The sequence below is a fragment of the Oncorhynchus gorbuscha genome, linkage group LG17 (genome assembly GCF_021184085.1).
Source record: "Oncorhynchus gorbuscha isolate QuinsamMale2020 ecotype Even-year linkage group LG17, OgorEven_v1.0, whole genome shotgun sequence".
In the NCBI taxonomy this organism is placed as follows: domain Eukaryota; kingdom Metazoa; phylum Chordata; class Actinopteri; order Salmoniformes; family Salmonidae; genus Oncorhynchus; species Oncorhynchus gorbuscha.
Window position 1 is genome coordinate 3,135,793 of NC_060189.1, and position 22,963 is coordinate 3,158,755.

The window sequence follows — 22,963 nt, forward strand, 5'->3', positions numbered from 1 at the left end:
CCCCAGACAGCAGCCGCGTCTCCCCCAGACAGCAGCCGCGTCTCCCCCCCAGACAGCAGCCGCGTCTCCCCCCCAGACAGTTTGGTGGATGAGGTATAATGGTCTGGGGCTGTTTTTCCATAGTTCGGGCTAGGCCCCTTAGTTCCAGTGAAGGGAAATCTTAACGCGACAGCAACTTCATGGCAACAGTTTGAGGAAGTCGCTTTCCTGTTTCAGCATGACAACGCCCCTGTGCTCAAATCGAGGTCCATACAGAAAGGGTTTGTCGAGATCGGTGTGGAAGAAGAACTTGACTGGCCTGCACAGATCCCTGACCTCAACCCCATCAAACACCTTTGGGATGAATTGGAACGCCGACTGCGAGCCAGGAGGCCTAATCGCCCGACCTCACTAATGCTCTTGTGGCTGAATGGAAGCAAGTCCCCACAGCAATGTTTAAACATCTAGTGGAAAGCCTTCCTAGAAAAGTGGAGGCTGTTATAGCAGCAATGTTCCAACATCTAGTGGAAAGCCTTCCCAGAAGAGTGGAGGCTGTTATAGCAGCAATGTTCCAACATCTAGTGGAAAGCCTTCCCAGAAGAGTGGAGGCTGTTATAGCAGCAATGTTCCAACATCTAGTGGAAAGCCTTCCCAGAAGAGTGGAGGCTGTTATAGCAGCAAAAGGGGGGGGACCAACTCCATATTAATGCAATGATTTTGGAATGAGATGTTCAACGAGCAGGTGTCCACATACTTTTGGTCATGTAGTGTATATACACACACGGTGCTCACCGGTCTAAATATTAGGTACACCATCCCCTTCCTAAAGACAGTGAGTCATGTGACTCACTGTCGGCGCCAGGCAAGCCGGATCCAGTATCTCAGACACCTTCCTGGGCTTTTTACCCGAACGACAGGGTTTACCTCACCTGATCCTCGTCTCCAGCGAAGCAGCAGCTCTTCATGGTACAGGAGTTGAAGTAGCCCTGGTTGTCGAACTGGAAGCTGGGTAGGCGAGAGTGTAGCTCGTAGAGGACCGGGGGTAGCCTGCGACGCAGGGCCAGGAGCTGGGTCCCTGCGCTGTTAAAACGCACCGACATGGCACTCTGGAGGGACATGCTGCCGCCGTACCGCAGCAGAGAACTGGGAGAGATGGAGAGAGAAAGACAGAGACAGACAGAGAGAGAGACGGAGAGAGACGGATAGACAGAGAGAGAGAGACAGAGAGAGACAGAGACGGAGAGAGAGAGACAGAGAGAGACAGAGAGAGACAGAGAGAGACAGAGAGAGACAGAGAGAGACAGAGAGAGACGGAGAGAGACGGAGAGAGACGGAGAGAGACGGAGAGAGACAGAGAGAGACAGAGAGAGACAGAGAGAGACAGAGAGAGACAGAGAGAGACGGAGAGAGACGGAGAGAGACGGAGAGAGACGGAGAGAGACAGAGAGAGACAGAGAGAGACAGAGAGAGACAGAGAGAGACAGAGAGAGACAGAGACGGAGAGAGAGAGAGAGAGAGACAGAGAGACGGGGAGAGACAGAGAGAGAGGGAGAGAGAGAGGGAGAGAGAGAGGGAGAGACGGAGAGAGAGACGGAGAGAGAGAGAGACGGAGAGAGAGAGAGACGGAGAGAGAGAGAGAGACGGAGAGAGAGAGAGAGAGACGGAGAGAGAGAGAGAGACGGAGAGAGAGAGAGAGAGACGGAGAGAGAGAGAGAGACGGAGAGAGAGAGAGAGACGGAGAGAGAGAGAGACGGAGAGAGAGAGAGAGACGGAGAGAGAGAGAGAGATGGAGAGAGAGTGACAATGACTCAATAATAAAAACAACAGCGCACTCTAGTGGACAAATTGGGTCAGACAGACGCTGGATTACAGCCTGACAGTTTAACGGTGGCCATGTTGTCTCACGTGCGAGGTTTGCGTATGTCCCACAGCCCCACCCCTTCCTTGGAGTTGGCTGTAGCCAGCAGTCGGGGCTCTGCCGGGTTGAACATCACACTGTGGAAGGCTGATGGGTAGTTGGCCAGACAGAAGGGCTCTGAAAACACAGGGAAGGACATGGATTTGAACTCTGATGACATGGTTACTGATCAAGGGGAAGCCTATCGCATGTTTCATATACTGTAATACACTGAAAATATAGCTTTATATACAGTAATACTCTGAAACCATAGCTTCATATACAGTAATACACTGAAAATATAGCTTTCTATACAGTAATACTCTGAAACTATAGCTTCATATACAGTAATACACTGAAAATATAGCTTTCTATACAGTAATACTATGAAAACAGTCTGCTGTTGTAAAAATTCAGTCAATGACATAAGGGCTCTAGAACACAGGAGGGCTCTAGAACACAGGAGGGCTCTAGAACACAGGAGGGCTCTAGAACACGGGAGGACATCATGTTTGGTAAGATTCCGCTCTTGAAGCACAAACTACAATAAAATGTTTTATCTAATGGTAATTCATGGTAGGAAGCCCAATGCAATATGTTGTATATACTGTAATACACTGAGATCAGTCTCCTGATATAGGTCTAGCAGTTAAAAGAATCACAATGAATACAGGAAGTACCTGGGAAGTACCCCAGATTAACACTACTTTAACTTGGCGCTGTTTTCCGGACACAGATTAAGCCTATTCCTGGACTAAAAGCTGTCTCAAATGGAGTCTCCCTTAAGGGCATGCGTTCTAGTCCAGGAGAAGGTTAATCTGGGTCGTACAGGAAACCGGCCCTGATCTTCTTCTAAAAACGCCCGCCGACTGTCTGCGTCGAGACGAACAGTACTCGTATGGAAGTGGGTCAGGTAGGGCACAGTTTGACAGGAAAGGCCTGAGCAATACACTCGTGTCCCTCTTCACCGAGTCAAATCCCCTTGAACGTGTCGGGTTATTTCCTGGTGTCGTCATGTTACCCCCCGATGTTTAAAACGTCACTGCTCCGAGATTAACTCGTTAATCTGACAGTAATTGTGTAACCAGATGTAAATGGTGTAGTAGGGTAAATTAAGTATGTACGTATGTATATACAGTACCAATCACAGGTTTGGACAGGCCTACTCATTCCAGGGTTTTTGTTTGGGAGACCACCCGCTTGGAGCCTGCCAGGTTTCTGCCAGATGTCACACTTGACATTCGGGCCAAAGAGTTCAATTTTAGTTTCATCAAACCAGAAAATCTTGTTTCTCATGGCCTGAGAGTCTTTAGGTGCCTTTTGGCAAACTCCAACTGGGCTGTCATGTGCCTTTTACTGAGGAGTGGCTTCCGTCTGCCCACTCTAGCAAAAAGGCCTGATTGGTGGAGTGCTGCAGAGATGGTTGTCCTTCTGGAAGGTTCTCCCATCTTCGCAGAGGAACTCTGGAACTCTGTCAGAGTGACCATTGGTCACCTCCCTGACCAAGGCTGTTCTCTCCCGATTGCTCAGTTTGGCCGGGCGGCCAGCTCTAGGAAGAGTGTTGGTGGTTCCAAACTTCTTTCATTTAAGAATGATGGAGGCCACTGTGATCTTGGGGACCTTCAATGCTGCAGAATGATGGAGGCCACTGTGTTCTTGGGGACCTTCAATGCTGCAGAATGATGGAGGACACTCTGTTCTTGGGGACCTTCAATGCTGCAGAATGATGGAGGACACTGTGTTCTTTGGGAACCTTCAATGCTGCAGAAATGTGTTGGACACCCTTCCCCAGATCTGTGCCTCGACACAATCCTGTCTCTGACCTCTATGGACAATTCCTTCCACCTCATGGCTTGGTTTTTGCTCTGACATGCACTGTCAACTGTGGGACCTTATATAGACAGGTGTGTGCCTTTCCAAATCATTTCCAATCAATTGAATTTACCACAGATGGACTCCAATCAAGTTGTAGAAACATCTCAAGGATGATCAATGGACACAGGATGCACCTGAGCTCAATTTTTAAGTCTCAGAGCAAAGGGCCTGAATAATTATGTAAATAAGGTGTCATATATATATATATATATATATATATGTATATATATACACATTTGCCAACATTTCTATTAAATCTGTTTTCACTTTGTCATTATGGGGTATTGTGATGTCATTACGGGGTAGTGTGATGTCATTACGGGGTAGTGTGATGTCATTACGGGGTAGTGTGATGTCATTACGGGGTAGTGTGATGTCATTACGGGGTAGTGTGATGTCATTACGGGGTAGTGTGATGTCATTACGGGGTAGTGTGATGTCATTACGGGGTAGTGTGATGTCATTACGGGGTAGTGTGTTTAGATTGATGAGGATATTGTTGTTATTTAAATCCATTTTAGAATAAGGCTGTAACGTAACACAATGTGGAAAAAGTGAAGGGGCCTGAATACTTTCGGTATGCACGTTAAGTACCTCCGTGTGGCCGCTCCCGCGTGTCCCAGATCAGGACCCGGCCGTCGTCCGAGGAGCTGGCGAACACGTTGTCGTTAACGGGGCTGACGGACAGGCCGTACACCGCATCGTCGTGAAGGAACACGTTCAGAGTCTCGCCTCTGGAGGGGAAACAGAATACAGCTGTATTGAAATGTTTTGGTTTTTATAAACCACAATTGGCCACGCCCACCACCACGCCCCCACCACGCCCACCACCTTTTATTAAAAAAACAACAAGACATCTTTACATGCTATTTAAAAAATATATATATGTTCCAATGTCCATGTATTCGTACTAACATTCCACTTAGAAGAAATGTATTTAAATTCTAAGTAGTAAGCTATCGTTGCTATGGGAACAGATGTCTGCATTAACGTCTCGCCGACAGAGAGAAGTTGTAATGTCATTGTACATTAAAGATGCACCATTGGCCACGCCCCCGCCACGCCCACCACCTAAGCCCCATTACATTAATGATGCACCATTGGCCACGCCCCCACCACGCCCACCACCTAAGCCCCAATACATTAACGATGCACCATTGGCCACGCCCCCACCACGCCCCCACCACCTAAGCCCCATTACATTAACGATGCACCATTGGCCACGCCCCACCACGCCCCCACCACCTAAGCCCCAATACATTAACGATGCACCATTGGCCACGCCCCCACCACGCCCCCACCACCTAAGCCCCAATACATTAACGATGCACCATTGGCCACGCCCCCACCACGCCCCCACCACCTAAGCCCCAATACATTAACGATGCACCATTGGCCACGCCCCCACCAACTAAGCCCCATTACATTAACCTGCAGCTTAATGCATGACGAGCTGGGTTGGGGTCAATTCCATTTCGATTCACAAAGTAAAACCAAATTCCACATTATTCTAATTGGAAAGCATTGAAGAGAATAAGAGCGTGCAGTAGATACAAGGAGGACCAGCACGCCATATTTGTTCCTTTATTTAACCAGGCAAGTCAGTTAACAACAAATTCTTAGTAAATAAATAAGTAAATAAATAAGTAACTAAATAAATAAGTAAGTAAATAAATAAGTAAATAAATAAGTAAATAAATAAGTAAGTAAATAAGTAAGTAAATAAATAAGTAAATAAATAAATAAGTAAATAAATAAGTAAATAAATAAGTAAATAAATAAATAAATAAATAAATAAGTAAATAAAGTAAATAAATAAATAAGTAAATAAATAAGTAAATAAATAAGTAAATAAATAAGTAAGTAAATAAGTAAGTAAATAAATAAATAAATATCTAAATAAATAAGTAAATAAATAAGTAAATAAATAAGTAAATAAATAAGTAAATAAATAAGTAAATAAATAAGTAAATAAATAAGTAAGTAAGTAAATAAACAAGTAAATAAATAAGTAAATAAATAAGTAAATAAATAAGTAAATAAAATGCACAATGCCGCTGACAACGAATAATTAAGTAAACATACTCACCGTTCTACATCGTGAAGGATGACCTGTTCATCGTTGCCTTTGAGACAAGAGACAAAACATACGAATGAAAAGAGGGGGGTGAGCACGTGCCAAAACAAATCCCGATAGAAACACTACATTTCAAAAAGGTAGTAGGGTAGCTAGGTCAGGAAGGACAGCACGACACATGCAGAACTCAAAGATAAGACCATTGATAAGCTTTTCCAGGAACTACCCATACGACATACTTCACGTCAACAACTGCATGCTTTTTTTTTCATTGCCGTATGTGATATTACTCATAACGCAACATTTTAGATAAGCATGCTCCGTTCAAAAAATGCAGAACCAAGAACAGATACAGCCCTTGGTTCACTCCAGACCTGACTGCCCTTGACCAGCACAAAAAAATCCTGTGGCGGACTGCAATAGGATTGAACAGTCCCCGCGATATGCAACTGTTCAGGGAAGTCAGGAACCAATACACGCAGTCAGTCAGGAAAGCTAAGGCCAGCTTCTTCAGGCAGAAGTTTGCATCCTGTAGCTCCAACTCCAAAAAGTTCTGGGACACTGAAGTCCATGGAGAACAAGATCACCTCCTCTCATATAGCAACTTTACGGGGTTAAGACAAACGATTAGGCACAGCTTTTTGAATTGGTCACGTATGTGGTGTTAGCTGTCAATTCTAATGGGGGGGGGGGTCTCCGAACATAACTTTCTATAAACAGCCGAGGTCAGGTAACTCAAGCCCTCTACAGAACAAGTGAACCACTAACCCAGGATAGCTAGTAGTAGTCACCTGGCCGAAGGCCCAGATCTGTTTGTGCCAAACACACACGTCATTGCTATGGCAAACAGGTCAATGTGTAGGTCAGTGTTTGCCATGACAACGGCTGTGTTCCGATACGGCAGGAAAGCTGCCTTTTCGGCCCAAGGTACTTTAAAAACGCTGCCTTCGCATGTGTGACAAGAAGTTGTCAAGATAGCACAAACCGATCTGGAACCCGGCTAGTACATTTACATTTAAGTCATTTAGCAGACGCTCTTATCCAGAGCAGCCACAGATAGTCTCTCAAACTGTGATCTAATCACTCAAGTCCAGGGTTTTTCCCCTGCATGGAAAAGTCTTAGGTGGGTGGCCTGTGTGTTTTTCGGGGTGCATATGTTAAAGAATGTTTAGGGGGGAGGGATAATTGTCGACATGATCGTGTTGCGTTTGATTCACTCAGACAGCATGAGTCATGGGAAAGTGTAGCAGGGAAGGGAATGTGGTTTCGACCTAGATATGCTACTTCTGCAGCCAACAGGAGGGCCTCTAAAATGTACAGTCAGCGATGCACCATTGGCCACGCCCCCACCACACCCACCACCTAGGCCCCATTTACATCCAGGAAAAACCCTGGTGTCTGAAATCCTACCCTATGCTAGCTAAAACCCTGGTGTCTGAAATCCTACCCTATGCTAACTAAAACCCTGGTGTCTGAATTCCTACCCTATGCTAACTAAAACCCTGGTGTCTGAATTCCTACTGATTGAATGACAGATTAATGGGTGATGTTTGTCCACTGACCCCCAGAGAACACCCTCTTGTTGGTGCTGTCGAAGGCCAGACAGAAGATGTTGGAGAGATGTTCTCCCTTCAGTTTGAGAGGCTTGGCCGAGCGGGCATGAAGAGCTCTCTCCATGTTCCATAGTAACACCCTGCGGTCATCCCCTCCTGTGGCAGGGAAGGAGAGAGGGGAGGAGGGAGATGGGGAGAGAGAGAGGGAAGGAGGGGAGGAGGGAGATGGGGAGGAGGGAGATGGGGAGAGAGAGAGGTAAGGAGGGAGATGGGGAGAGAGAGAGGTAAGGAGGGAGATGGGGAGAGAGAGAGGTAAGGAGGGAGATGGGGAGAGAGAGAGGTAAGGAGGGAGATGGGGAGAGAGAGAGGTAAGGAGGGAGATGGGAGAGAGAGAGAGAAGGAGGGAGATGGGAGAGAGAGAGAGAAGGAGGAGATGGGAGAGAGAGAGAGGTAAGGAGGAGATGGGAGAGAGAGAGAAGGAGGGAGATGGGAGAGAGAGAGGTAAGGAGGGAGATGGGAGAGAGAGAGAGAAAGGAGGGAGATGGGAGAGAGAGAGAGAAGGAGGAGATGGGAGAGAGAGAGAGGAGGGAGATGGGAGAGAGAGAGAGAAGGAGGGAGATGGGAGAGAGAGAAGGAGGGAGATGGGAGAGAGAGAGAGAAGGAGGGAGATGGGAGAGAGAGAGAGAAGGAGGGAGATGGGAGAGAGAGAGGGAAGGAGAGAGTCAGAGAGAGAGAGAGGGAAGGAGAGAGTCAGAGAGAGAGAGAGGGAAGGAGAGAGTCAGAGAGAGAGAGAGGGAAGGAGAGAGTCAGAGAGAGAGGGGGAAGGAGAGAGTCAGAGAGAGAGAGAGGGAAGGAGAGAGTCAGAGAGAGAGAGAGGGAAGGAGAGAGTCAGAGAGAGAGAGGGAAGGAGAGAGTCAGAGAGAGAGAGAGGGAAGGAGAGAGTCAGAGAGAGAGAGAGGGAAGGAGAGAGTCAGAGAGAGAGAGAGGGAAGGAGAGTCAGAGAGAGAGAGGAAGGAGAGTCAGAGAGAGAGGGGGAAGGAGAGAGTCAGAGAGAGAGAGGGAAGGAGAGAGTCAGAGAGAGAGGGGGAAGGAGAGAGTCAGAGAGAGAGAGGGAAGGAGAGAGTCAGAGAGAGAGAGAGGGAAGGAGAGTCAGAGAGAGAGAGGGAAGGAGAGTCAGAGAGAGAGAGGGAAGGAGAGAGTCAGAGAGAGAGAGAGGGAAGGAGAGTCAGAGAGAGAGAGGGAAGGAGAGTCAGAGAGAGAGAGGGAAGGAGAGAGTCAGAGAGAGAGAGAGGAAGGAGAGTCAGTCAGAGAGTCAGAGAGAGAGAGAAAGGAGAGTCAGAGAGAGAGAGGGAAGGAGAGTCAGAGAGAGAGAGGGAAGGAGAGTCAGAGAGAGAGAGGGAAGGAGAGTCAGAGAGAGAGAGGGAAGGAGAGAGTCAGAGAGAGAGAGGGAAGGAGAGTCAGAGAGAGAGAGGGAAGGAGAGAGTCAGAGAGAGAGAGGGAAGGAGAGTCAGAGAGAGAGAGGGAAGGAGAGTCAGAGAGAGAGAGAGGGAAGGAGAGTCAGAGAGAGAGAGGGAAGGAGAGTCAGAGAGAGCACAAAAGAGAACAGAGATCGAAAGAGATGGGTGGACAGACAAGACATTGTAAACACAGGCCAAGTTGTTCTCCACTGCTCTGAAGGGCTTCATCAGCTTGCAAGGCCCACCAGCAGTGGAACACAGCAGTCATTACTCTTCTAAATCCAAACTCTCCCTATTATACGCCAAAACTGGAGTAGTGAAAAAGACTGGTTAAAAGTTGCATAGTTAGCAAACTGTATAATGTTATTAAAACGATAACTAGTTAGCTACCGGTACCTAATGTCAGTCTATATGAAAAGGAAGGGGCAGAACTGTGTAGCTAGCTAGTTCTGTCAGCTGGATAGCATGCTAACCTAGATAGCCTAAATTATCTTACCCATTTAAACATGACCTGCACATCTCATTGTTTTCCTTGCTCGTAATTGACAAACTACATTTTGGGGGGAAATGGATGACTGGAGAGTCAAAATGTGCATATGATGACTCGACTAAGCTTGTAAAACTGACGTGCAAGTTTAGCTAGTTTAGCTATAATCTGTCAACAACACGGTAGCTGCTAGGCTAACAACTATGCTAACTGGAGGATGATCTACAGCTACTAAACTTACCGGACACAAGGTATTCCCCTCCATGGTTGGAAAACTCTATGGCGTTTACACACCCGAAATGTCCCAGCATGTCTTTCTTGTAAAGGCTCGTGCATCCTGCCAACCGGAGTCTCTGAAATTCTTCCTTCATCAGCGGGTTACCGAAGAGCCTTCTCTGGGACAGAAAGCCCACGGAGGACCGCATACCGCAACCCTTCACCTCCTTCATTTTTCCCTGGAGCAGTTAGCCTAGCGATTCCACATCCAATTTGGATTTTTTATTTGATTGTAAAAAATGTTACTCAATGCACAGCCGCGCTATTATATCCAGCTATTATAGAAGTGTATATCTGCAATCGTTCTGTCTCGAAGCTACATGATGGTGAAGATATTCCCGAGCCGCAGTGCTGTTGATGTCGTCGTTGATGATTGCAGGTCCCCCCCCCCGCGCGCGCTTTGTAGCAGTCGCTTCCTGCTCTGCTGCAAAGCTTCTCGATCTACCTGACACAATCATAACCCCCCCCTGAGCTGATCCGCAAATTAACCCCCCAGTTGACCCGCAAATTAACCATTAACCCCCCAGTTGACCCGCAGATTAACGCCCCCAGCTGACCCGCAAATCAACCCCCCAGCTGACCCGTAAATTAACCCCCCAGCTGACCCGCAAATCACCGCCCCCAGCTGACCCGCAAATCAACCCCCCAGCTGACCCGCAAATCAACCCCCCAGCTGATCAGCAAATGAACCCCCCAGCTGACCCGCAAATCAACCCTCCCCAGCTGACCCGCAAATCAACCCCCCCAGCTGACCCGCAAATGACCGCCCCCAGCTGACCGCAAATGAACCCCCCCAGCTGACCCGCAAATTAATCCATTAACCCCCCAGTTGACCCGCAAATTAACCATTAACCCCCCCAGCTGATCAGCAAATTAACCCCCCCCAGCTGATCAGCAAATTAACCCCCCCCCCAGCTGAACTGCAAATTAAAACCTCCCCAGCTGACCTGCAAATCAACCCCCCCAGCTGTCCCGCAAATCAACCCCCCAGTTCGCTTGTTAACTTAGGCAAAGTTGTCCTCCCCATAATACATTTAGGTTAGCTGTCACTTGAAATTTGCACCTAGATAAAAACACCAGAAATAATAACAAAAGATTAATATCACATTAAGTCAATCAAAAGCAGACATTTAAGAGTCTAGTTTTATTATCCCCAACATTGGGATTACAGTGGTAGTCTTTTTAACCATAGGCTACATATTTTAATTAAGGGAACCCTACATTCAATACAATCCCACTTTTCCAAGATAAACAGGATATATTTATAGTACAGAACTTAAAACACGTATATCCTTGCAGAGGAAAGAACTACAAGTTGCCAGTTCAACATTTTAAAAAATCATTCCAGGCTTCACAAAGCAAATTTAATCTATGTTTTTGGGAAAGGTAGACTTTCTCTGGCAGCCAAAAACAGACAAATAAATAAACCCCCATCTAAATGCGAATCGATTCTCAATTGCGATACGGTTCTAGAAACATAAATCCCTCTACTTGCTGCACACTGTTTCAACCGATTTTAACACCAGTTGCAGCAACAGTATTTTTCAGTGACAACCCATTTCTAGCAGGTTCGATATGGCCGTGTGGGCACAATACCCCTTTAAAGATGTGTATCAATTTAACCTTTTTTTATTTATTTTTTTAATCATTATTTCTCACTGATATGAAAGACAAGGCCCTTATACTTCCAAAACCGCACCGCAAGCGATGCCTATTTAAATGTTCAGACCGAGCGTTGGGGTTCTTAACAAATGAGCAGAGCCATATATATGTGGACTTGGGACAACTTCTAGAATGTTGAATATATTGTTCTAAATTCTAGACATTCAGTGACATATCATTGTTTAAAAATTCTCTGTGTCATGTTAGAATCGGGAGATGACGCTACAACATTCTATGGCGGCCATGTTAGGTCAAATGCAGAAACCTCAATGTCCCGTCTCTCTAGATATATGACTCCGAGTGAGTTGAAGTTTAAATGTAGGTCTAGTATTCTGACAGAAGGTGTGTGGAGTGTCGAACGGAGTGTGGTCTTGGTTGTTGTGAGAAACAGGATAGGGTAGAAGGATGGATGGAATGAGAGCGAAGGAGAAGGGGAGGGAGGAGAAAGGGGAGGGAGGGGAGGGGAGAAGGGGAGGGAGGAAGAGGGAAAGAGAGGGAGGGGAAGAGGGAAAGAGGGAGGGGAAGAGGGAAAGAGAGGGAGGGGAAGGGGAAAGAGAGAGAGGGGAAGAGGGTAAGAGAGAGAGGGGGGGAAGAGGGTAAGAGAGAGAAAGAGGGAAAGAGGGTAAGAGAGAGGGGGGAGGGGGAAGAGAGAGGGAAGAGGGGAGAGAGAGGAAAGAGGAAGGAGGGGAAGAGGGAAAGAGAGGGAGGGATAAGAGGAGAAGAGAGAGATAGAGAGGGGAAGGATAGAGAGGGTAGAGAGAGAGGACAGGGAGAGAGAGAGGACAGGATAGAGGGTAGAGAGAGAGGGATAGACAGGATAGAGAGAGGGGAGGATAGAGAGAGAGAGGACAGGATAAGAGATAGAGAGAGGGGACAGGATAGAGAGAGAGAGGACAGGATAGAGAGAGAGGAGACAGGATAGAGAGAGGGGACAGGATAGAGAGAGAGAGGACAGGATAGAGAGAGAGGAGACAGGATAGAGAGAGGGGACAGGATAGAGAGAGAGAGGACAGGATAGAGAGAGAGGAGACAGGATAGAGAGAGGGGACAGGATAGAGAGAGAGAGGACAGGATAGAGAGAGGGGACAGGATAGAGAGAGAGGAGGACAGGATAGAGAGAGAGGAGACAGGATAGAGAGAGGGGACAGGATAGAGAGAGAGAGGACAGGATAAGAGTGCAAGATATGCATCAACCATTTGTCATTGCCAAGTCAGTGCCATCTCAATGACGAGTTGCATTTACATTTAATTGATTGGATGTACAGGACGTATATAGTATATCGTAGCCTGGTACCTGTCTGTTTGTGCCATCATTCCACTCCTTGCCACTCCAAACATATGAGTGGTCCTTCTGTAGCTCAGTTGGTAGAGCATGGTGCTTGTAACGCCAGGGTAGTGGGTTCGATTCCCGGGACCACCCATACGTAGAATGTATGCACACATGACTGTAAGTCGCTTTGGATAAAAGCGTCTGCTAAATGGCATATATTATTATATTATTATTATTATATTATATGACATGGAGTACAAGGTGTGGAATGTTAGCACAAAACGGGTCTGGATTTCAGGCTAGAGCAAGAACCAGTCAACCAGGCTAATTCTATTGCACATTTCAGTCTTCATCCGTTGAGTGCAGAGGGTCTCAGTAGCCGGATACATCCGTTGAGTGCAGAGGGTCTCAGTAGTCGGCTACATCCGTTGAGTGCAGAGGGTCTCAGTGGCCGGATACATCCGTTGAGTGCAGAGGGTCTCAGTGGCCGGATACATCCGTTGAGTGCAGAGGGTCTCAGTAGTCGGCAACATCCGTTGAGTGCAGAGGGTCTCAGTGGCCGGCTACATCCGTTGAGTGCAGAGGGTCTCAGTAGCCAGCAACATCCGATGAGTGCAGAGGGTCTCAGTAGCCGGCTATAACAGGAGCCACTGTCATTAGGGGAGTATTCATTAGTGCACACTGTAGCAAAAAAGTTTCACAATGGAGAATGTTTTGTTATGGAAACAAAAGTTCCTGTTGGACAAATTCAGGTAGGTCCCTCTCCGTTCCATTTGTTTCTAGTTAGCTGTCTAGGCTTAAAGTCTTTGAGGATCCAGATCCATCCTTCTTCCAGCCTTACAAGATAAGTCATCTCTTCTGTGTTGTCATCCTCTACCACCCCCCTCCATCCTCCATCCTCCCTTCTCCACCAGCCATTTCAGGGCATTTGGTTACGAAGTCATCTTAACAAAGAGTTATCTAGCTAATTTGTGCCTGGCAAAGTGTTTGAAACGATCCATCTTCGCCACATACCAAAAAAAGAGAGGGAGGGGGCCGAAAAGTTGAGCACTCGCTTTTTAGGAGTTAATTAGTTAATTTATCAAATTATTATTTCGTTAGGTTTCTGCTCGGTTTTTTTCCAAAACATCAGCAGGTTTTTTATTTTTATTTTTGAAAGCTTGGTGAGAAAACAAAATGTCCCCTTGACAGCCTTGCCTCGGGAAGGTTTATAATATACATATAGAAGAAAACAAACACACATAAACGTATTAACATAAAACACAAGGGAAAGCTGGAGCTTAAATTAAGACATTGGGCCCCAGATCCGTTTGTGCTGTCTTGCGAAGTCCTAGTCATTGTCAAGCAAATCGTTGACAAGACAACACAAACAGACCTGGGACCAGGCTATGATGTGCGGGTGGGGGGGGGCAGTGCAGACTGGGGAGGTGGGGCAGTGCAAAGCCTGGAGCTGGGAGGTTAAAGGCTATTGGCACATGAGAGCGGGGGCGTCGTCCTCAGTTCCAGATGAGTGTCTATGGTAACGGTCGCTGTTGTGGCAACGGTCGCTACTGTGGCAACGGTCGCTACTGTGGCAACGGTCGCTACTGTGGCAACGGTCGCTACTGTGGCAACGGTCGCTACTGTGGCAACGGTCGCTACTGTGGCAACGGTCTCTATGGATACTAGTTCTAGTTGCTGCCTGCGGGGCCTGCTAGTAAGGCCCTTTAGTGTGTCCAAAGATCCCGATGGGGAAATGTTTGACGTGTGACGACCACTGTGCCGCCAACTGGAAAAACTTAACGTCATTCCACTCCACGCCGTCAATCAGCACTGGAAGAAAAGAGAGAATACAAAAATAAAATAAAAACTTTACTTTACTTACAAAATTACAGTAACTTTCCCCAAATTTCCCAGATTTCCTGCTTATTCCCTTTCTGGAAAACCTGGGAAAGTGACCAGAATTTTGCAACCTTAGGAGGTAGGAAGGAGTCTTAGGAGGGAGACTTAGGAGGGAGACTTAGGAGGGAGACTTAGGAGGGAGACTTAGGAGGGAGACTTAGGAGGGAGACTTAGGAGGGAGACTTAGGAGGGAGACTTAGGAGGGAGACTTAGGAGGGAGACTTAGGAGGGAGACTTAGGAGGGAGAGGTAGGAGGGAGGGTAGGAGGGAGAGGTAGGAGGGAGTCTTAGGAGGTAGGAAGGAGTCTTAGGAGGGAGTCTTAGGAGGGAGTCTTAGGAGGGAGTCTTAGGAGGGAGTCTTAGGAGGGAGTCTTAGGAGGGAGTCTTAGGAGGGAGTCTTAGGAGGGAGTCTTAGGAGGTAGGAAGGAGTCTTAGGAGGGAGTCTTAGGAGGGAGTCTTAGGAGGGAGTCTTAGGAGGGAGTCTTAGGAGGGAGAGGTAGGAAGGAGAGGTAGGAAGGAGAGGTAGGAAGGAGAGGTAGGAAGGAGAGGTAGGAGGGAGTCTTAGGAGGGAGAGGTAGGAAGGAGAGGTAGGGAGGAAGACTTAGGGGGGAGTCTTAGGTAGGAGGGAGTATTAGGTAGGAGGGAGTCTTAGGTAGGAGGGAGTCTTAGGTAGGAGGGAGTCTTAGGTAGTCTTAGGTAGGAGGGAGTCTTAGGTGGGAGGGAGTCTTAGGTGGGAGGGAGTCTTAGGTGGGAGGGAGTCTTAGGTGGGAGGGAGTCTTAGGTGGGAGGGAGTCTTAGGTGGGAGGGAGTCTTAGGTGGGAGGGAGTCTTAGGTGGGAGGGTGTCTTAGGTGGGAGGGAGTCTTAGGTGGGAGGGAGTCTTAGGTGGGAGGGAGTCTTAGGTGGGAGGAGTCTTAGGGAGGGAGTCTTAGGGAGGGAGTCTTAGGGAGGGAGTCTTAGGGAGGGAGTCTTAGGGAGGGAGTCTTAGGGAGGGAGTCTTAGGGAGGGAGTCTTAGGGAGGGAGTCTTAGGGGGGAGTCTTAGGAGGTAGGAAGGACTCTTAGAGGGGAGTCTTAGAGGGGAGTCTTAGAGGGGAGTCTTAGAGGGGAGTCTTAGAGGGGAGTCTTAGAGGGGAGTCTTAGAGGGGAGTCTTACCCCTCAGCATGGTCTGCTGGTGCTTGGCAGTGCAGATTAGTCGACTGATGCCATCGATCACCTGGCTCTTAGACTCCACATCCTTGTCTTTAGTCTTCTTTGGCAGGAACATGACTGGAAAGAGGGAATGGAAAGAGTCAGACGTAAAAGTTAATAATGGCAGATTCCGAACTTGAAATGCGAACGCTAATCATGACGATCAACTATCGGTCTTTGTTTTGAGCAAAAACTCAAGTTGTTGTTGCCGTGTTTATTGTTGTTGTTGCAGTGTTTATTGCTGTTGTTGCAGTGTTTATTGTTGTTGCAGTTGCAGTGTTTATTGTTGCAGTTGCAGTGTTTATTGTTGTAGTTGCAGTGTTTATTGGTGTTGTTGCAGTGTTTATTGTTGTTGCAGTTGCAGTGTTTATTGTTGCAGTTGCAGTGTTTATTGTTGCAGTTGCAGTGTTTATTGTTGTAGTTGCAGTGTTTATTGGTGTTGTTGCAGTGTTTATTGCTGTTGTTGCAGTGTTTATTGCTGTTGTTGCAGTGTTTATTGTTGTTGCAGTTGCAGTGTTTATTGTTGCAGTTGCAGTGTTTATTGTTGCAGTTGCAGTGTTTATTGTTGTTGTTGCAGTGTTTATTGTTGTTGTTGCAGTGTTTATTGTTGTTGCAGTGTTTATTGTTGTTGTAGTTGCAGTGTTTATTGTTGTTGCAGTGTTTATTGTTGTTGTTGCAGTGTTTATTGTTGTTTATTGTTGCAGTTGCAGTGTTTATTGCTGTTGTTGCAGTGTTTATTGCTGTTGTTGCAGTGTTTATTGTTGTTGTTGCAGTGTTTATTGTTGCAGTTGCAGTGTTTATTGTTGCAGTTGCAGTGTTTATTGTGTTGTTGCAGTGTTTATTGTTGTTGCAGTGTTTATTGTTGTTGCAGTTGCAGTGTTTATTGTTGCAGTTGCAGTGTTTATTGTTGTTGTTGCAGTGTTTATTGTTGTTGTTGCAGTGTTTATTGTTGTTGTTGCAGTTGCAGTTTTATTGTTGTTGTTTTATTGTTGCAGTGTTTTATTGTTGCAGTTGCAGTGTTTATTGTTGTTGTTGCAGTGTTTAGTTGTTTATTGTTGCAGTGTTTATTGTTGTTGTTGCAGTGTTTATTGTTGCTTGTTGCAGTGTTTATTGTTGTTGCAGTTGCAGTGTTTATTGCAGTGTTTATTGTTGTTGTTGCAGTGTTTATTGTTGTTGTTTTATTGTTGCAGTGTTTATTGTTGTTGCAGTGTTTATTGCAGTGTTTGTTTATTGTTGTTGCAGTTGCAGTGTTTATTGTTGCAGTTGCAGTGTTTATTGTTGCAGTTGCAGTGTTTATTGTTGTTGTTGCAGTGTTTATTGTTGTTGTTGCAGTGTTTATTGTTGTTGCAGTTGCAGTGGTTATTGTTGCAGTTGCAGTGTTTATTGTTGTAGTTGCAGTGTTTATTGGTGTAGTTGCAGTGTGTATTGTTGTTGTTGCAGTGTGTATTGTTGTTGCAGTTGCAGTGTTTATTGTTGTTGCAGTTGCAGTGTTTATTGGTGTAGTTGCAGTGTGTATTGTTGTTGTTGCTGTGTTAATTGTTGCAGTTGCAGTGTTTATTGTTGTAGTTGCAGTGTGTATTGTTGTTGTTGCAGTGTTTATTGTTGCAGTTGCAGTGTTTATTGGTGCAGTTGCAGTGTTTATTGTTGTAGTTGCAGTGTTTATTGGTGTAGTTGCAGTGTTTATTGTTGTAGTTGCAGTGTGTATTGTTGCTGTTGCAGCATTTATTGTTGTTGCAGTGGTTTGTTTGACAAAAACCAAAGAATCCCTATGGAAGCCCGTTCCTTTGTCCACATACTGCTTTTAAAAAAGGTAGGAAATATATTGAAAGGAAACTAAAAGTAGACATTTTAACTAACCCTTTAAAAGGTAGTGTTACCTACAATACGTTCCAGTGGCGGTTGGTGACGTGGAAGATGAGGGAGGCCAATTCGTTAAAAAAAAAATATATATATTATTTTAGAAGCATGGCCTTCTATTACAACGTCATTCATATTCCATTCAACCAGCTCAATGTAACATCCATAGGTTTAGGCTACTTACTACATGATAGTTGAATTTACCCTATACCCATCATGAGGTTGCTACAACCCTAGCCTATGAATGAAAGTTTACAACGTAGGTGTACAGGTCGAGAATCTTGCCTGATATAGGATGCAATCAGTTGCAAACAAGAGTTTCTATTGGACAAATTCAGTTTATCCCCGTTTTGCTTTTAAACAGAATCGGTGCGATGACTACACGCCTGATCAAGGCAATCCCACAGTTCACTTTTAATAGCAGCCACATCTCCTCTCACCTTCAGTGTACAACACAACAGCTTTCTGTGGCCAGGCTGCAAAAAAACACATTTCCACGCCAAACCTTCATACCATAACCGCTAACCGCTACACACAGCCTACATCGTTGTCACCATATTAACTAGCACGTCACAGTCAACATAGCTATCTACAAGAACTAACCAGTTAATAAACCCACAACAATCATGCAGTACAGTGTACAGCAAGCAGTTTAGGTGTACAGCAAGCACCGGTGGGCCTATTGGAAATAAATTAATAAAACCAAAAGCTTACAGTGTTGGATAGCCATAGCCAGCTAGCGAACATAGCATCTCTGTCTGTTGGATAGCCATAGCCAGCTAGCTAACATAGCATCTCTGTCTGTCGGATAGCCATAGCCAGCTAGCTAACATAGCATCTCTGTCTGTTGGATAGCCATAGCCAGCTAGCTAACACAGCATCTCTGTCTGTTGGTTAGCCATAGCCAGCTAGCTAACATAGCATCTCAGTCTGTCGGATAGCCATAGCCAGCTAGCTAACATAGCATCTCTGTCTGTTGGATAGCCATAGCCAGCTAGCTAACATAGCATCTCTGTCTGTTTGAACCGGGTGTTTGAGTAGGTAAGTGGAAAAAAAATAAAACGAAATATAGCGAGCTCTGTCTTGCCTCTTCAATAAAAAAATTTTTTTTTACTGTGCAACTCATCTTTCTCTTTTTGAGTCAACTACTCACTAGACTGTTGAGGCTACTCTAAACAGTGTTTTAATCAATTATTGATGATGAATATATTTAGTATTGTTCTATCTATAAAGGATAACTTTTTAGTATTTCTCAATTTTTTTAAAAAATTCACTGAGGGACGGTCCTCCACTTCCTCCTCCGAGGAGCCTCCACTGGTACGATCAGTACAAGCCCTTACCTTTCTTGTTCTTCTCCTTCATGACGACAGTCATGGACATGGCGGGCTGTGGCTGGGCCCCGGTCTGGGGGAGCCTGCTGACCTGCAGCGAGCGGAACGTACACTTCAGAGTGTTCTTAGAGGAGGACGAGTCCCTTTTCTCCACGTCTCTCTTCCTGTCAGCCGGGGAGGGAGCCACCCAGTAGTCCACCTGTAGTCCCATCAGCTCCCCCTGGGGAGAACTACAATCCCCAGCAGACATCACACCACAGATGGAGGAAGAGAATAAGGAACAAATTGATCGGTAGAAACAGACAATAAGATCCAAGTTAAATGTACAATATATGAAACCATCATTTGCCAATTTAGTAATTTTCACAGTCTATTTTATTGTTCTATCACATTCATCTATTTTTTAAATATATTTTCTATTTAATTCTCTGGATGAACACGTACCTGTAGGAACTGAAGCTTGTGTTGACGGAGGGGGAAGAGGGAGGGGTGGGTGAGGCTTCCTTCAGGGCAGGGGACACCTGAGGAGGGGTGGAGGAGTGGAAAACCATCCCCATGGGGGATGCATCGTCAGAGTCACCTGATAATATAAAGTGGAATAATATTACATCACTCTGTATGTCACTGATCACATAGAAACTCACTGATCACACGGTGGAACATGCAATAACGTAGGTACATTGTCCACAACTAATGTCTCACCTGATGTTGCAGATGACGGCTCCACGATGCCAACTTTCACCATCTGGGGAAAGAGATTTCAAGTTATTTTAGGTCAAATTCCAGGATAAAGAAAAGGTATCTGTCTACACTAAGAGAAAGATACTTACTCCTATAAAGGGAATGAACTTCTGACACGAGTCCTCATCGGGGCTGTAGAGAGACCAGGGCAGAAGCCAAACATAGGGAAACAGGAAATAGAGTGAGCATGTGCAGAATAGAATAGATTCAGGATGGAAGGGTTTGTCCAGTATTGAGACTAGAGGCTTCAAGTATCCTATGATGGTTAGAACTGTCATGTGCTCCGCTCGAATAGAAAAGGTATAGAATAGTTGGTTTCTCACCAGGCAGTCAGTTGCCCCCAGGGTTGGTAAAGCATCTTTATATTATTATTATTATTATTTATAAATCATCTTATTTATTAATGTTTGTTGCTTGTTTCTACAGATCTCAGGAGAAAGAGGGGGGGGGGTCATCATTTGGAAGAAGAGAGAGGGGACAACGTGTGTAAAGAAATGCCGGGTGAGTAGACGACCTAAAAACAACCCAGAGTTAACCACGTGATTCTCTTAGTTCCTTAAGAAATATATGATATACACAGAATCGAGGGTCAACTTGCTAAAGTCAGATCAGAATTTATAAAAAAATATATAAAACTTGGTGGTTAATGCCAACAAAATATAACCTTTATCATATTATCATGGTTCTTTGAGACAGATTTAAGAAATTCTATTTTTTAACTCTTCTATTTAACCTATAGTATGGTCTATACTAATACAAGGAACTTTATATACCTGTAGAGGTTCCTTGGGAACCCCAGGGAGGAGAGATTCTATTGGTTAATACCACTCTGACCAACCTTACTACAGTAATGCCATGCTATTGGACAGAGAAAGTCACATGATAATTAGTCATTGCTAACTAGTACTACAGCTATTAGATCAACAGTCTCCTGAAGCAGGAACCATTTTAAAACAACGAATAAAAAAAGACCAATCATTTTGTTGGATTTATACTTATACACAAACAGGTTGTTGGTTTTGTAGTCATTGAACGGCATGGCTTTAATTGGATTAAGTCATTATCATTGTTGGCTGTGTAACTGATGTACACGTGTAGACGGTTATTGCTTCAAGTGTCTCCAAGCCTCGAGTTTCATCAAATCCTTTTTATGGTCCAAAACAAATCCTGGAGAAACAAACAGTCTGACCCATTACCATTGATGATCATATTGTCTTTGTAATAGAACAAGTATAAACTAGCTACCTACCAGTTTGCCACGTTCTGCTTTAAAATTTGATCCAATCATATGCCCCGGTTGCCCTCTAGTACCCAACAACCCAACACCTGATTGGTGGCAGAGAAGCAGGGAGCAAGACATGCATGCTGCATAGCCAATCACTGGCCTGCACCAAGCCATCCCATCATTCCTGCTGAAGCCAATCAGACACCACCACACCAAAAGGACACAGGAAGGTTTCAGGAAAAGGAAAGTCACAGTCCAGCAGGTCACAGCACCAGCTCGTAGGGTCGGGGTCAATTCCCATCCAATTCCCAGTCAATTCCCAGTCAATTCCCATTCAATTCCCAGTCAATTCCCAGTCAGATCCCAGTCAATTCCCAGTCAGATCCCATTCAATTCCCAGTCAGATCCCATTCAATTCCCAGTCAGATCCCATTCAATTCCCAGTCAGATCCCATTCAATTCCCAGTCAGATCCCATTCAATTCCCAGTCAGATCCCATTCAATTCCCAGTCAGATCCCATTCAATTCCCAGTCAGATCCCATTCAATTCCCAGTCAGATCCCATTCAATTCCCAGTCAGATTCCATTCAATTCCCAGTCAAATCCCATTCAATTCCCAGTCAGATTCCATTCAATTCCCAGTCAATTCCCAGTCAAAACCCATTCAATTCCCAGTCAATTCCCAGTCAAATCCCATTCAATTCCCAGTCAAATCTCATTCAATTCCCAGTCAATTCCCAGTCAATTCATGAAGTACACTAAAATGACCATTTCTTCAATGCTTTTCAAAGAGGAAAGTTTTGAATTGGAATTGTGTTAACTTTCTGAATTGACTGGAATAGAAATGGAATTGACCCCAACCCTGACAGCTAGGCTAGGGAAATCAACCACCAACTTCTTCCCACCCCCTCATAGGGCTCTGGTCAAATGTAGCACACTATATAGGACATAGGGTACCATTTGGGACGCACACCAGACATATGGCCAATATACATGCATTAATGTTCCATCAGACCATATTAGAACAAAGGACAATCAATCTAGCAGGAAGCTTGATTACATCACACACAGGGAGATAATGGAATGGTAGGAAACAGAAAGAGGGGAGGAAGAGAGGGAGGAAGAGGGGAGGAAGAGGAGGGGAGGAAGAGGGGAGGAAGAGAGGGAGTAGAGGGGAGGAAGAGAGGGAGTAGAGGGGAGGAAGAGGGGAGGAAGAGGGGAGGAGGAAGAGGGGAGGAAGAGGAGAGGAAGAGGGAGTAGAGGAGAAAGAGAAGGAAAAGGAGGGGAGGAAGAGGAGGAAGAGAAGGGGAGGAGCAGGGGAGGAAGAGGAGGGGAGGAAGAGGAGAAAGAGAAAGAAGAGGGGAGGAGGAGGAGGGGAGGAGGAAGAGGGGAAAGGGAAGGAAGAGGAGAAAGAAAGGAAGAGGGGTGGAAGAGGAGGGGAGGAGGAAGAGGAGGGGAGGAAGAGAGGGAGTAGAGGAGAAAGAAAAGGAAGAGGGGAGGAGAAAGAAAAGGAAGAGGGGAGGAAGAGGAGGGGAGGGGAGGAGGAAGAGGAAGAGAGGGAGTAGAGGAGAAAGAAAAGGAAGAGGGGAGGAGAAAGAAAAGGAAGAGGGGAGGAAGAGGAGGGGAGGAGGAAGAGGGGAGGAGGAGGGGGAGGGGAGGAGGAAGAGGGGAGGAGGAAGAGGAGGAGAAAGGGAAAAGGAGAAAGAGGGGAGGAAGAGAAGGGAAAGGAGGCAGAGAAGGAAGAGGAGGAAGGGAGGAAGAGAAGGAAGAGGAGGAAGAGGAGGAGGGGAGGAAGAGAAGGAAGAGGAGACAGAAGGAAGAGGAGGAGGGGAGGAAGAGAAGGAAGAGGAGACAGAGAAGGAAGAGGAGGAAGAGGAGGAGGGGAGGAAGAGAAGGAAGAGAAGAAAGAGAAGGTAGAGAGACAGAGAACAGCAGCTGTAACTGACAACCCGACACTTTATCAGTACACTTCTCATAGATTCCCTTTTTTCATTTTATAGTTAATTTGTCAGGTACCATGCATATTTAGCTACATAGCTTGTTAGTCATGTGTGGCTTAACTTGATAGACAATGAAGCATGCTACGTCAGGATCGGTGTCGGTTCGAATCCCGCAGGGGCCACCCATATGTACCGTATGTCACTTTGTATAACAACGTTGGGTAAATGTCATATATTATTATGATAATTTCGAGAGTAATGCTTGTAA

The 22,963-nt window shown here is 45.8% G+C and overlaps 2 protein-coding genes across 8 annotated transcripts in view; both read right to left on the reverse strand.

The window, feature by feature from the left end:
* Positions 1–884: 884 nt before the first annotated feature.
* Positions 885–10,014, reverse strand: LOC124002084 (DDB1- and CUL4-associated factor 5-like). The gene is made up of 6 exons (XM_046309348.1): positions 9,567–10,014; positions 7,391–7,537; positions 5,841–5,877; positions 4,346–4,485; positions 1,885–2,014; positions 885–1,122 (listed from the first exon to the last, which is right to left on the reverse strand). Exons 1-6 carry the CDS (start codon positions 9,772–9,774, stop codon positions 900–902), a joined length of 885 nt encoding a protein of 294 aa, XP_046165304.1. The 5' UTR covers positions 9,775–10,014; the 3' UTR covers positions 885–899.
* A 2,334-nt stretch (positions 10,015–12,348) lies between these two features.
* LOC124001785 (phosphofurin acidic cluster sorting protein 2-like) overlaps positions 12,349–22,963 on the reverse strand; it is a 121,781-nt gene continuing 111,166 nt past the window's right edge. For all 7 annotated transcript variants that reach the window (XM_046308857.1, XM_046308859.1, XM_046308856.1 and 4 more), the window contains 6 exons: positions 19,620–19,662; positions 19,492–19,534; positions 19,234–19,369; positions 18,799–19,019; positions 15,566–15,679; positions 12,349–14,345 (listed from right to left, as the gene is read on the reverse strand). In XM_046308857.1, the coding sequence (XP_046164813.1) occupies positions 14,227–14,345; positions 15,566–15,679; positions 18,799–19,019; positions 19,234–19,369; positions 19,492–19,534; positions 19,620–19,662 (676 nt within the window). In that variant the 3' untranslated portion in view covers positions 12,349–14,226. The remainder of the gene's footprint in view (positions 14,346–15,565; positions 15,680–18,798; positions 19,020–19,233; positions 19,370–19,491; positions 19,535–19,619; positions 19,663–22,963) is intronic.